The following is a 16,314-nucleotide window of genomic DNA, read 5'->3' as shown; positions in this document are numbered from 1 at the left end:
TTTTTCCAATTGTGCCCACCTCCTTTGAAAGTGATAACCTTTTTTTTTACTTGTCAAATTTAAATTATCCGGGGAAAGTTTGCCCTCCCCCTTTGGAAAATCCTGGCCCTCCCTACCTTTGGGGAGAGCTTTCTGCCCATGATAATTACAATGTATGATGTAAATATGTTACAAACTAAATTTTTTTTATCTCTCAATATTCTTTGATGGATTCTCATTAAATCTTCACCAATATTTTCTCTTATTTTACTGCTTTTATTAAAAGCAACTTATTGTCAGGGTGACCTTTCCCTTTAAAGCTGAATCTTCTTTATTGAACAAGTACAGAATGTTAATTGGAGGATGAAAAACATGTAGCCAACAGAATCTTAAATATGATGACTGCACACATGATAACATGCATTGCTGTATGACAGGAGAATCCTTCTGCTTAAAAAAAAAGTCATGAAGATAACTTTCCGATGATACATGTGTAACTACAGAAACAAGATCTGAATAACATTTAAATAACAGACAATAAGCAACCTTAATCAATGTTTGATTAATGTTCGGCACTTTGTGGCATTCATGCAATGTGTGATGGGTAAAATGTGATGTTGACATGGGCTGATCATGCAATAGAAGAGGAGACGAAGAGAAAACTTACATGGAATTGCTCCAAACTGGGAGAAATATTCCCTTTCCTGTGGAGATACTGGTAACAGCATGACAAATATTACAAACATTTGGAATAATTGCTATTTCATTTCTTTTATTTCTGATTGTCATTTATTTCTTGGGAGGAGAGAAATATATTGACAGATATCTATCTATCTATCTATCCATCCATCCATCCATCCATCCATCCATCCATCCATCCATCCATCCATCCATCCATCCATCCATCCATCCATCCATCCATCTATCTATCTATCTATCTGTCTGTCTGTCTATCTATTTATCAGACTTGACTGGATATGAAAACAACAAAACTGAAATAATGTATATGTGTGTTCTGTTCATTATGCTGTCTGCAGGTGGAGGTAAATAGCCCTCAATCGTTTTAATGATAAAAACAGTGTGCACATTAAATTCTGAATATCTAACATTCAATCTAAATGTATATTTGCTTGAAAATGCTTCAAGCCCCTTAAACAATCAAATGCAATAAAATGCCAAACTATGCAACTACAGGGGTAGGTGATAATAGTGACTATTTCAAGAGTTTAAGTGCACTTCAAGAAAGCATACATTCCAACCTTCAGCCCTAATTAGCTACATTAAACTCAGGTAACTATGTTTTGACAGAAGCTCAAAGTCCCCTCAGCTTCTCAAATGAATCCAGGATTGATGTACACACATTTCATTATATTTCAATTCACAGTTATCACGTATCCTTTACTTACAAAATTTTACTTGTATGTGTCGAAATCACAACGAAGTAAAAAAGTTTTTTTTGTTCTTTTTAAGTATGCACAGTTTATGTGGGGCCAGGCTCAACTAGTACTTGTGCTATTTTCTGGTCCCAGCAGTTACCATTGTATGTTTCTCACATGGATGTGTAACTATTATGCATGTTGTTTCATAACTGGTAAACATGTGAATATTGTTGGTAAACAAATTAATAGATCAAATCAAATCAAGAATGAGCTAGTTCTCAATTCTCATTAGGCCAAATTAAAAACTCAAAACATTTATCTTTGGCCTGATATTCTCTCAAGCAAGAAATGTTTTTATATAAATGAATGCAGATAAATGGGTAGACTTAAAAAGGCTAACTTTCAGTGACCAGAATTGATATATTGATCTTACTTTGCTTATTCAGAAAATCCCATATAAAACCTAACTCGATCAGCAATGAAAAGTAATATATTTTAAGAAATCTAATCTTAATATTTTTTTTTTATTCTGGAGGAATCCCGAGGTTGAAAATCTAACAGAAGGATTTGGTAGCCTTAACATATATGTAATAGAGGAGTTAATTATGATACAAGCACAGATAAGTAATAAGTTGCAGGTGGAATGGTAAGGTTGGATAAAAAAGATCAAAAGAATTTCAGGAAGTTCCGCACGCTTGATTCCCGCTGTGTCTCATTGAGGATGAACTACTGCACATCATGAGTAATAAACCAAGCAAATAAAACACATTTGACAAAAGTTTGCTACCGGTATATTGATGATAGGAAAAAGTAAAGGGATCACTATTATTTCATTATCATACATGTGTAAATATGTATAATATCAGCATGATGAATAAAAAATTATTTCTATGCAATGACGAAAAACAAACAGTTCAGAGACAAAGATTGTATTACATATACATGTATATTTGTTTGGTATAATATGCATGTAATACATGTAGGCCTACATGTACATGTACATACATGTATATGCTAGTAATAAAATACCGGGGGGGGGGGGGGGTCAACCAATTTGCTGTATAGCCTAAGATTTAAGAAATTTCTACATTAAATTGCAATATGAGAATCTTATAAGTAACTAATAAGTACTTTACAAGTTTTAATATTGAATTTTACACATGTGTTTACCTGCATACATGTACATGTATTCTTATTCTTCATTTTGAAAGTGGGATTTACATGTATATCTTTAATTCTACACGTATTTCAATTCAGAAATTAACTTACTGGAAATCTCGGCATAGGCCTACAGTGACACTCAAAATAATTGAATGGATTGAAAAGTATGGACGGTCCGAAGGGAAGAATGGAGACCTGTCGGAGCCATTTATTCTCACATCTCTCCCAATTTAATACTAACCTGGTTTACTTTTCAACCTTAGCCTAGTTTAGAAAATCTACATGTGTTTCAGACAGATCTAAAAAACCATGACAGACTCAAAAACCCATGACAAATTGGATTAAACTCATCCTGTCTCAGAGTGAGAAAACCAATGTTTGTTCGCGATTGATCTTCAACCCTGACTAATTCTTTCTGGACTGTGCATTGGCTTGAAAACTATCTGAAGGACATACATGTATCACTGAATTTGAACAATAATATGACAAGATGTTCATGGTTTTATATAGATGGTTAAGAAATATACTGTATATAATACATTAACAAAACCAAATAGCAAATATTCACACAAGCAGAAGCAGAACTGTTTCAGGTTGCTTGCACAGATATTATAGGTATTATCCAGAAGTTGTTATTTCAAAGTATTAATGTCATACAATGAAAAATATGATATGCATGCATGCCTTCATAATAGAAAAAAATGTATACATGAATGACAGAAAAAAGTCTGCAATAGAGGTATATACATGTACTGCATGTGTAAATTTATATCTACATGTTTATAAATCTAAATCTTTTTTTTTGCATGGTCAGCTGTCTACTTTTACTTTCAGAACTGTTTCACAGCCTCTGATATACATAAAATCCTAATACAAACAATATTTTTATGACAAATTTAAGTCTAGGAAAATATATGGAAAACCTTCACTGATTATATATTTAGAATATTTCTTAATATATGTAGATATAATTAGAATATGTATGAATTATGAAATATATAAACCATTTTAAAAAATAAAAAATTATACACTTGCTAAGTGACTATCTAATAGGCACAATCATTATAAGCCAGTGAAACTATCATTGGAATGCTCCTTAGGAATGGCAAATGCTCTTGTAACTCGCGAGGGCAAGTCAGAACCGATGACTGGGGTAAACAATGAATCTGGAAAGCAATTTAGAGATAACTACACGATGTAAAGCACTTTCTAAAAATGGAATAGTATTACTATTTTTGTTGACGATACTTGAATAAAAATAATAACCTTACCTGGTGAAGAAGCAGAAACAGAATTGATCCTCTTCATCATCACCTGAAAGTCCCTACTATCTTCCACGCTCTCCCTCTCTGGCCGCGATATCACCACCTGGCTTCGATCCAGCGATGTTGCCCTCGATTTTGGTGCTTTCTTCCTCCTGCTACGATCACGGGATCGGGCTCGCCTGCGCTGCACCTCCTTGGATGGCATCGAGGAGTTCCCCATCTCTGTCTCGGAGTGGGGTGAAGTGGGCGGAGTCATGGGGGGTATTGGAGGCGGGGAATAATTGGGCGGAGGTGGTATGTCAGCATCCGATATACCTATAGGTTATGAGCAAAGAAAAAGAAAACAAAATTAGATCATTTATAGTTTGAAAATTCATGGACTTGTATGAAATATATAATGTTAATCTGTACTTTTTCATGCTTGCAATTCTCCCATTTCATTTTATGAGATGGTTTCATATGAAAAGCCTTAGATAACAGACTCTGGTTTTTTTTCTTGATTGGTTTGCTTTCGCTTTATGAACAATAGAAACCCTACATAAATACCAGGCATTTTCTCCAACAATACACCTCTTTTAATGCAAGTCACACAAGATAGTTTCACATAGATAAATGGGCAAAATCAAACATTTTGTATGAGGCTCTCAATGTTCATTGAACATGTCTATTATATAGTGATCATCAATCCTCAATATCAGTCATTAATTTTCAGATCATTGGGGATTTTCAATGGCTAATAAATTCCTTGCATGACTGTCCCATATAATAACTATCATTCTTTTATCTTTGGGTATTTTGTGATCTGTCAGATGCATTATTTCAACATTTTTCACTATAAGGGAAGCCAATGCTGTGGATGAGTCATTAACTCACAGGGGATTTCATGTTCTTTTTTTTGCATCTTTTACAATAAGCCTGCTGGAGCCAGGGGAATACCTGTATAATGAATGTTTTTACACACTCTGTTTCCAGATCTACTAATTTCATACTTTGCAGTAGATTATCTCAAATGCTATGTCCAATCCAATGAGTTGATGTGACAAAAAAATAAAACCCAGACCAGAATATAAAAAAAAAATCAAGAAAAATTTGTTAATTAATCCAGGTGAGAAAATCATGACTTTTTAAAAGTGTCATTCTTTTCACCAAAAAAGTTGTGCGCAAATTTTGGTCAGTATGCAAAATTACAAATGGGGAAGCAGACTATCTTAATGTATGTATTTTGTTATGATAAAGAAAGTATGAAATTTTTCATAAATTTGAAAATAAAGATGATCTCTACCAAATCTAATAATTTGAAAATGATTTCATTTTTTGCTTGAGGAATCAAACCATGCTTTACAATACAATATTAGAGGAAAGAATTTGAATATTTGTATATAATACAAAAAAAGCTGATTGCATGACATCATCTGTTACCTCATTTGCATCACCTAGGAGATGCATATTTTTTTGTTTAAATGAGATCTGATTCCAATTAAATATTTAGAGTTTTACTTGTTTGACAGCCCCAACCCTGCCCATTTATTCAAGAAATGTGTTTTTACATTTTTTTGGAGAGGGGGCGGGTGGGCAACTGGGCATGACCTTTAATACTCCAGCAAGAATATTTTTTTTTAATTCCTTTACCCAGTTAAACTGTCTATTTGACAAAATTGGGCAGTGTCAACATACTATGCTTTTCGTCATGTGTTTGTATACAAAACTTCACTACAAAGTAGCCATACAGGTAAAAGGTAAACAATGTAGTGAAGGGCATTATCAAGACACAACATCTGCCCTTTAAAAACTATCAAACAGCAAATATGTAAATATTTGCAATCCACTGGACAATATGGGTAGGTATGTGTATTCAGCATCTTTTAAAACTTATCACATTTAGTTTTTAGATTAAGCTAAGCAAGGTCTTTAAAAATGGAAGAGTTAAAGTAAGGCATGCATGTAATGATTTTGATGTATCTACACTGTATATTGTAGGGTTATGTACATCAGCATTTTAAACCATAAGTAGTTCTTTTTGTACATTGGTTTTGAAATCTTTGAACAAACAATATATCAAGAGGACTTTGTAGTTTCCTGAAATTACGAAATCATTGATTTGTTAGAATTAAGTCTTTAAGGAGAAATCCAAGAATTAATCAATTATGTTTTTTTCTAGACTTAACTATTGCCCAGGGGTTGTATTATCAGAATGTAAATTTGAGCTCTACATTCATGTATGTCTTCTGCATTCTTATTTAATACATTTTTTCAAGGAAAATACAAGATTATGGAAGCTGCACTGAATAACTCCTTAAAAAGTAGATCTTTTGAATGCCTTGAGTCACACTCCTCAGAGCAGGAAGTACCAAAAGCAGTAAGATCTATTGTAATACCCTTTTTTCAACCATCCATTCACTGAAGTCTTATAGCTAGACAGACCTTCTTTACGAACAATGGTCCTCGAACCTCCCAAAGCCATTCAGAACTGTCTAAGTCCCATTCCTATGCAAATTATGACAAATAGCTGGTGTATCAACTAACACACCTTTGAATATTGTGTTCCAAAAAAGCGTGGGAATGTGAGCGAATTCAATGGGTTTTCCATAGCTTCGGATCATTGTACACTCTTATGAAGTTGTCCACGGTATATTAAGTTTGAATTAGTGAGGTGATAATGGAGTCAAGTCCAATATATAAAAAGTCGTTCTGCATCAAAACATTTCATACACTATATTTCTTAGGAGTCGTTGCAGTATCACAACAAAATCATAAATCATTGAACTGTGTACATGTAGTTACAATAACAGCGTACATGTTGTTCCTTAGCTTTATTGTTTAAAGGTCAAGTCCACCCCAGGAAAATGCTGACTTGAATAAATAGAGAAAAATCTAATTAGCATAGTCCTGAAAATTTCATCAAAATCGGATGTAAAATAACAAAGATATTACATTTCAAAGTTTCGCTTATTTTTCACAAAACGGTGATAGCACAACTAGCTGAGTCAGTTGATGATGTCAATCACTTAATATTTCTTTTGTTTTTATTGTTTGAATTATACAATATTTCATTTTTTATAGCTTTGACATTAAGGACTAACTTGACTGAAACATATAGTATTAAACAATGCTAATTCCACATGTTCAGGGAGGAATTAATTGTTGTTTCACTTGAAAATGAGGAGAAAATTATAATATTTCATATTTTATATAATAAAATACAAAAGAAATAATGTGTGTGTGATGTCATCAGTCTCCTCATTTTCAATTGAAATAATCGACATTGTCTTTAAGTTTTGGGGGTAATTAGGAAGAGTGCAAGTAGACTCCATCTTCCTTGCCAAACATTTAATGAATTATAGTCTCCACATTTCATACCAGGCATCTAGGGGCGTTTCATGAAAGGACTTGTCAGACGTTTTATCCGACAAGTCCCATTTTATCCGACAGTTACCATAGGAACAGTGCCCCTCAGACAATCAAAATCATGGAAAGATGTCAGATCTGACAACTTGTCGGATGAAGATATTGATGAAACACTCCCCAAATGTCTTGTATAAAGATATCACACACTGTACATGTACTTCATGTAAATGGAAAAGTCAATGAGCATTCTTTTCAATAAAAGCTTTTGTCTGGTTTGAAATGATCATCCACCGCTAAAGACTGAATAACCTATTGGCCTTTGATATCAAAAGCTTGACTGAACGTTTTAATCAATGCAGTGTATTAGAAGGCAGACAAGGCAACTATTGATTATTTATTTTATGAGACTGTCTGTTTTGTGTTTGCCCACCACCTACATGTAGCACACATCTATGATCATTCCCTAGCATCCGTATACTGCAAACTAGGGAAACTATTACATGTATGTGCATTATGCATCCATTCTCTTCACCAGAAATAATAATCGTACAAGAATAAAATGATGCCTGCTTTTTGTGACAGGAGCTTCTTATTCAGTTTGTATCTGTCTGATTGTATACAGTTCCCGGGGGGGCCACTTCCATTCACGAGTGGATACCATGTGCGACCATGGGGTCTCGAAAAGCACCCTAAACACGTAATTTCCATATTCTGAAAATGTACCCCTTAACAAGTACTGGCATGTGAAACCCTACCCTTAACAAGTATTGGAAACAAAACGATACTCTTGGCAAATATTCCCTGAAATGAACCCCTAAAAAAGTATAGGAATGTTTTATTGTTAGGGGTCCTTCGGTCGTCAGCTTTACCTTATTTGGTTTAGTACGACCCCACTTTCTACACCTCGTGGAAATCGGACTCTAAACACGAAGTGTTAGGGCAAAAAGGACAACCTTTATAAAACATTTCAATTTTTTTTTATCATCCCCGAAAATTCGACCCTAAATACGTAATTCTCCTAGCGAAATAGATACCCTTTTTTCATTATTTTTGTGTTTTTGACACCCTTATTACGTTACGTACGTAACGTGCCCTATCGTGTAAAAGACATCCTTTTTACGTGTTTTTTTGGTCGCGCATGGTATCCACTCGTCAATGTAAGTGGCCCCCCCCGGGATACAGTTACAGACCAAAATTGTACTGTGAATATATAGGTGTGTACATGTAGTTTCTGATAGCCATGCAGGTTATTGCTGATTTGACAAAGTCAGAGGATGTGGTACAGAAAGAGAAGTCACTACCTGTACTTTCAACTTTATTTTTTCAATAATTTTGTCATATCATATTCAGCAAGATATGTGTAAATTAATGTCTACTGTCCACCCCCCCCCCCCCCCACTCAACTATACACCTGCCACCAGAAAAATTGTAAAACTTATCTACCCGGTTAAATCAGAAAAAAAAAAATGGCTAGCTTCTAGAAATTGGAGTATAAATGCAAGTATTACATGTATCTGAGCTTGTCACACATCACTTGCCATCTTTTCCCAAAAATTAGTCTGGATTTGTTGTCACTCTAAAAATCCTTGATTTGCAATATTTACGTATGAAAGGGTAACACATGTTCAGATGGTTATTAAACAGAAAAAAGGAAAATGTTCCATATAGCTTATTTGACTAATAAAAAAGCAGCATGGTTTGTGACGGCTTTATATAATCAATAAATATACCAATTCAATTGGGGTGAATTTACAACTTTTATAGCAATCTTCTATTCAGAATTAAGCTTTACATTAAGGTTTAAATGAAAAAAACTCAGGGGAGAAGACAATCTGAAACAAGAAGACATGAATCTCATCCAGGTAACTGAATTGGGATGAAAAGATAAGATGACAGTGATCCAGTATCTTCTCAAGTCCACTTGGTACGAATGGGATAAGATTCTGGATGTCTTCATATCTTCCCAAGACAAGTGAGATCCCCGTATAAATCTTCTTGAGACAAACAGACAAAGTTCTTCTTATCTTCTCTAGATAAGGAGACAAAATTCTGTATCTTAAATATTTGGTGAGGATGGAAAGTTAAACATTATGGATTTCTCCTTATCTTCCTGAGACAAAAAGACAAATATTCTGCATCTTAAACACTGGATGAGGATGGAGAGATAACATAGATATCTCCTTATAATCTTGAGACAAGCAGACAAAGAAAACACTTTGTCACTTTGGCGGGGATGGGAAAAGGAGATATTGCTCTGGATATCCCCTTCTTGATACAATCAGACACAGATCTTCCTATCTTCTCTAGATAAGCCATAAGGAGACAAAAATTATGGATCTTAAACATTTGGTAAGGATGGGAAGATCAGATCATAGATGACTCTTTCTGAGACAAGGAGACAAAGATCCTACATCTGAAAAATGTGGTGAGGATTGGAAGATAACATCCTGAATGTCTCCTCATCTTCTTGAGACAAGGAAACAAAGATTCAGCATATGAAAACACTTGGTGAGGATGCAAAGAAGAGATAATGGATGTCTCCTTATAAAGCTTCTTGATATAAATAGACAAAGATCTTCTTATCTTCTCTAGATAAGGAGACAAAATTAAGAATCTTAAACATTTGGCGAGGATGGGAAGATCATTTAATAGATGCCTCCTTATCTTTCTGAGACAAGAAGACAAGATAACATCTTGGAAGTCTCCTCATCTTCCTGAGACAAGGAGACAAAGATCCTGCATCTTACAAACTTTTTAAGGAATGGAAGATAACACCCTGAATTTTTCCATAGATCTTCCCAAGACAAGCAAAGATTCTGCATTTGAACACTGTATGGGAAGATAACATCATGGAAATGGCTTTGTCCTCATCTTCCTGAGACAAGGCTCAGACAAAGATTCTGAATCTTAAAACACTTGGTGAAAATGTGAAGATAAAATCCTAGAGTTCTCCTTATATTCTTGAGACAAGGAGACAAAGATTCTGCCTCTTGAATAATTGGTGAGAATTGGAATGTAAGATCCTGAATGTTTTTTTATTCTTTCCTAGATACAGTAAGGAAACAAATTATAAATATAATACCCGTGGTGAGGATGAGAAGATAATATCATGAATATATAATTATTTTCTCAAGACAAGGAGACAAAGATTACAAACCGTATCAAGTAAAGTGACTTGATAAGGATGGAAAGGTAAGATCATGGACATACATGTATCTTCTTATCTTCCCATCCGACCAAAGTTGACATGGATCATCTATTGTTATCTTCTTAATTGATTCCCTTGTCTTTTCATTTTTAACTCATAATCTCAGTCCACCTTACTCCAACACAAAAGAAAACGAAGTGTGTGCAGTTAAAGAAAGTGACCTCTAACCTTTACAAAGATATATTGTGTCTATTTCCTCTTGAATGAATACCCTGAAGTATTCAAATCCAAACTCTGGCATAACACAGAGGATTTTACTGTATGTACTTAGTCATCGTCAATTGTATTCAAGGCTTAGTAAACTACTATACAGGTTTACTTCTTAGAGCTCCAGATAGTCTCTGTGTAATGCTTAGTGTAGAGACATGAGAGCGTTTGAGCAAGGAGCTTCAATCTTCAAACAGCAAAGAATATGTGGTACATGTAATGGGAAAACAAAGTGAATAATTTTGCAGCATTCTTAATTTTAAAGACAGCATGTATCATCTTTTCTTTTACAATACAAGGGCACTTTACCTTACCTGTACATAAACTTTAAAGATACATGACTATAGATTTGTTGTTACAGAAGTTCAGATTGTCACAAGTTAAAAACAGGCACCTGGAATACAGAGTCAAGGATTTATAGTTTAAAACTAATATAACATTTAAAAAAAAGTAATAATTCACGTGGGTAAAACTATTCCTTTCAAAATAACCCTGATTTCTTTTGTTTTATAAGGGAAATTGTATATTATGTATGCTCCTTCCAACTTCTCATGTCTTCAGCATTTTCATGTAACCTTCAGGTAAAACCATCCATTCATTGAGTGTACACCCACAGTTAGTGCTAAACTCACAAACCAGAAAAAAAATGATTATTCTTACCAGCATAAAAATCAGTAGAATTGCTTCTATCTGCATCCAAATTAGCAGAATCTTTAGATGGCACTCCCTCCACATCTTCCAGCTTTAGGACTTGGTCATCATGGTCTGAGAAGTTGAGATTCTGTGTCTTTTTCTCTGGGTATTGCTCTTCCAAGAGAACTTTGAAGACTTCTAGAACAGACCTGAGACTTTTTGAGTACTGAGTCAGTACAGGAGCTACTTTGGCATCACCAGCTATGCCCTTAATCTCCCGGCGTAATCTCCCAAATGCCAAAAGTGCATTCTTGTCATTTTCAATCCTTTCCTTGAGGTTCTGGATCAAGTGTGGAAGCTGACTGGTCATATTGGATTCAACAGCATTCAACACAGTCTTGTTCTTGAAGAGCCTTTCTTGGATTTCTCCTTCAGTGTATGTCATCAGGACTTGGTGGTTTGCAGAGGGAAGCGATCGATTTGCAAATGATTTCAGTGTGACCGGTTTTGGGTTGGAGAGGCTCAGCTGTTCAAGCTGTTGAATGGCTGTTTTGTAGGAAGCAGTAGTTTTCTCAAATTCAATTTTGAGACCATCATGAAGGTTCATGAGAGATCCTGCGACTTTGACCAAGCTGTGCTCACCTATCCCTTGGAGGGCATTGTCCATCATCTTTTTCCGAGCATGGACTACAGAAACAATGTCTGGCTTGACAAAGAGGACAATTTGTAAGATGTTTCTAATAGACTTGTTCGTTTCATCATTTGCTTCATAGGAGCCACCATCAAGCATGGAGTCTGCCAAGGCTAAGTGTCGGACAATCTGGAAAACTGTAGCTTCAATAGCTAGCTTTTCCACAGGGAAGCTCTCTGGGTCTAGAACAAACAGTTTAGAATACAAACTCTCTACTGCGACAAGGGAATCTGGGATGTTTTCAATAAAAGTATGAATAGGCAATTCATGCAGGACAGACTTGATGGTAACATTGTTGAGCTGGTTAATGAGTTGCGAGACGTCAACATATTTCTCTTTCTCTAGAAGAAGAACAATCTTCCGCAAAGCAAATGCTGGATTGAGGTCCTGGGGATTTCCTAGAGGGCTGGGTCCTTGGGAAGAGAAACTCTGGACCCAGGATGAATCCCTCCAAGGTCCTGATTGATTATTTGGAACTGGCGCTCTTCGTTTGGTCCTTCTCTGCCTGGGACCAACACCCATGCTATTGGGTGCAGAAGAATAGGCGGATGATGCTGTTGAATACATTGCTGACATGATTCCCTATCCCTAGAATGACAAGAAAATGGAAAGAAAACAAAGAAAAATTTTGTGAGTTAAGGAAGAATTCATTACAAAGTCATTACATGTTACACAAACAGAAATAATTCTGACAATGATATTGTTTTTAATATAGACATCACATGGGTGGTTGGCATAAAAAAATTGCATAAACCCGTTTCATAAAGAGTTACAACTGTTTTAACTTTGCCATTATGGCATCTACCATGCTAACCATGATTTTAATTGGCTGCTGAGACCTGTTGCCATGGAAGTTGCCGTAATGGCAAAGTTACAACAGTTGTAACTCTTTATGAAATGGGCCCATATCTATAGAGCTGAACCATGTTGTTTAAAAAAGATGGAAGATAGATAACAACATTTAGTATATTTAACAAGACTGGTAGCCCTTGTATTCACATAATGCCAAAGTGCCCAATGCATATTAAAAATATAATTTTTTAAGTTAAAGTTAGTCTAAGAACTAGTAATTGGTATTATTTCAATTCACCACTAGATGTGTAAAACTGTTATTGCTGAGATATAAAATATACATGTATAAGGGATAGGCCTACATTAAAATTGATATGATACATGAAAAATATATCATCTGTATCTGGATACATACGATGCAGGGCCCTCCTGGGCGTAAATGCATCAGGTACTTTACCTGAATTTTGCCGGGACCGGACCGGCAAGACTGGGATCAAGACCCAAAAAAATTAGAAGTAAGCCTACTTAAAGAATAATAACTTTTTAATATGCTATCACTTCACTTGTCAAATAAATGTTAAAAAACTTGGTTGAAAAACAAAAAAGAAATTGAAATGTTGAACACTCCGATATAATTTACATTACCCAAATCTTAGGCTTCTTAGCTACATGTAGTCGAAACATTCACAGAACAAAATAAGCAATTACAAATATATACAAAGTAGGGCCTTGACATAAAGGAAGATTAGATTTTCAGCACAATTAATAATTGAAATAACATCATGGGAAGAACAATGTACTTTGAATTTGATGTTAATAGAACCATTAGCACATGTATGCTAAATCATAGTTTGACCAAGTTCAGTTAAGACATGAATAGTGTCCCTCCATGTACATGAATACAGAATCTGGATTCCTGTTTGCGAACAGAAAACCCCAGTCCTTTCAAAATTAGGCCCTACATCGCACCATTACATTCATTTGTGAGTCAAGACAATAAAGTCAATATTCAATAATGATCATAATGTCATTAAATCAAAGCTTTATAAGAGTTATTTGGTGTGATATATCAACATGTAAAGTGCAACCTTACCTGGATTATACTTTTTGAAAACATACATTGAGATATTGAGTATACAGGCTGAATCTATTCAAAAGTTTCAAATTAAAACTTAAACAAAAGTTTAAAGTTGTATGGTACACATCTTAAAATCCCCCCACCAGAAAAACAAGGTCTAGATCTAGATCAAACATGTCAAACAAGAATAAATGTCGTTTCTGGGGATTTATTAGAAAATATCTGACATTTACTGTGAGTGGAGCCAAAATATTTCATTGAAACAACCAATGTACAGAAATTGAAGTTTTTGGTCTACAAAACAAGTAAAACCAGAAGAGTGGCGCCGTTTAATTACCTTGGTCAGAGCCACGGGAGCTCGAGGAATCAGGCCGAATCTTTAGGGGAGCGATCTTTGCCGATTCCGGAGGAAGAATTGACGTTCAGCAGAGATAGAGGCGATCAAACGGTACCTACATCAACACGGCGACTCTTTCAGCAAAACACCATCCTGAGACTCAGAATAGCTCTTAATTTCGGCTTTGTTATGACCTGATTCCATCGGTCGAATTGTGAAAAGAGAATTCAGTCAAAAATTATATACTTCTTTATCGCAGTCGTTCACACTTCTCTGATTGTCATAGCCATACATAAACGGTTCCGAGCATTTTCGATCGCCGCCGTATTCTATCCGCGCTGGTCACAAAGCGACGGATGCATGACGAAAAAAGAGACGCACTGCGTCTATCTATTCATTCATTCCCATTCAAATGCACGCAAGCGTGAAGACGAATTCGTCAACCAACAGCGTTGGCAGTGATCGGCATGGTCGGTATGGTCATGTGTTGAAATAATTTTTTTTGCGGCGTTTTGGATTGAGTGATCTGAATTATATTTGAAATAGTAAATGTCCGTTGTGATTTTAAAAGCAAGCTAGGGGAAAAAAATTATCAGGCTAAAGCGGCTAAAAGCTGCCCTGAAAGCTGATGAGTTCCTCCTGAAGTTTCTTCATTAAAAAAAAGAAATATTCTGCTTTGGGCAACAAAATTTGAAGTTAAAGTTCAATTTGTTTCACAAATCATTAAATCAAATAAAAAATACATTGATACATCTATAGCACAAATTAGGGAAAGGAAGGGGAAAAATCGAGAAATAACCAATGGAAAATAGATGAAATACAGGATGTAGTTGCAGGACTAGTGTATTCAATTCATTATCTCGTATGGTTTGGTTTGTAGAGCGCCATCTTCCGTTTTGAGGGGCACCAAGAAAAAAGGGGAACTTCCAAAAACACAGAAAACCTATTTTTTGTAGATCAGTGAACTGCTCCATCCGATTAATCATAAAAATAATAATGATGATGGTGGTGATGATGGAAATGATAATACTGATGATAATAATAACAATAATAATGATGATGATGATAATAATAATAATAACAATAATAATAATAAATAAAATAATAATAATGATAATGATAATGATAATGATGATGATGATAAGAACAAAATTTCACTGATTTTCTAGATGAGAATGTTTTCATTTACATTATTTTCTCTCTCCTCCTTTTTTTCAGTCGAAGAGTTTTTCATCTTAATCATGGCTGCATTCGACCACTGGCGGATCCGGCCCAATAAGATTTAACAGAATAAGCGACAAAATCCGTGGCGCATATTTATTTTGAAATATTTTTTATAACTTCAATACCGAGAAAGTGCTTATTTTGTACAATCGTTCATAATATGTAAAACGTATATCTTTTTACATTATTACGTGAAACAAAATTTGCTTCCATCCGTGTTATGCTTAGAAATGTTTTGTAAATGTAATCAAAACTTCGGATTGTCACAGTATTCCCAGTATACATCCGATGTGGATTAAATTTTTAACGTTGTTCGACCCTTTTCCCTATTTATTCAAATCAATTTGTTGTATGGTGATGGAATTCTCTTTTTCAAATTATAATTTGATCTTCATTTAGGGGTGCTCCCAAACGGGCCTCCACTCGCTAACGATATAATACAGGAACACTATTTGATGATTTAAAAAAAAAATCTGTCTTGACAAGTGTGGGGTTGATTGTACATGCCACACCCCCTCTCTAAAAAGTTGGAATATACCCTCGCACCCCCCCCCCCCCGAGATTTACGCCCGTGCAATATGTATCACAAAAATCAGCTCGCTCTTTGCGCTCACAATTTGCGTTTTTTAGTAGTGAGATACTTATCCTGCTCATAATTTTTTTTACAAATAGTCCTCAAAGTGTTCCTTTTAGGATTAGTTTATGAAAAAAATAGCGCGCGATTCTCGCTTGCACTTATTTTGGAATTTAGGATAAATGATCTGATGAACTTGTGAATACATAAGCTTTCCGTTTTAGCCCAAAATATGGCTCCATTTTTTCTTTCCTGCCCATACTGGACCGGCTTCTACCACTGGTAAACCTTTATCATAATAATCTAGAGGCCAACAACTTCATTATCTCCGTCGGGTCTGCATATTGTATTCATTTTGTGATATTGCGAATAGGCATGAATATATACCGGGTGAGTAGACAAAAATGATACTTCACAAATTTCCAATTTTAGGACAAATAT

At 35.1% G+C, this 16,314-nt stretch overlaps 1 protein-coding gene across 5 annotated transcripts in view; it reads right to left on the bottom strand.

Moving 5' to 3' along the window:
* The window catches only part of LOC121425637, a 32,059-nt gene extending 17,695 nt beyond the window's left edge, over positions 1-14,364 (bottom strand). For 2 of the 5 annotated variants that reach the window (XM_041621761.1, XM_041621762.1), the window contains exons 1-4: positions 14,076-14,364; positions 11,205-12,456; positions 3,791-4,099; positions 647-694 (exon numbers count right to left, since the gene is read on the bottom strand). In XM_041621761.1, coding sequence (XP_041477695.1) covers positions 647-694; positions 3,791-4,099; positions 11,205-12,444 — 1,597 coding nt within the window. In that variant the 5' untranslated portion in view covers positions 12,445-12,456; positions 14,076-14,364. The remainder of the gene's footprint in view (positions 1-646; positions 695-3,790; positions 4,100-11,204; positions 12,457-14,075) is intronic. The other 3 variants (XM_041621764.1, XM_041621763.1, XM_041621765.1) reach the window with 3 other exon arrangements.
* Between the last annotated feature and the right edge of the window lie 1,950 nt (positions 14,365-16,314).

This window comes from Lytechinus variegatus, chromosome 12 (genome assembly GCF_018143015.1).
Source record: "Lytechinus variegatus isolate NC3 chromosome 12, Lvar_3.0, whole genome shotgun sequence".
In the NCBI taxonomy this organism is placed as follows: domain Eukaryota; kingdom Metazoa; phylum Echinodermata; class Echinoidea; order Temnopleuroida; family Toxopneustidae; genus Lytechinus; species Lytechinus variegatus.
This window is presented reverse-complemented; position numbering and strand designations above follow the sequence as displayed.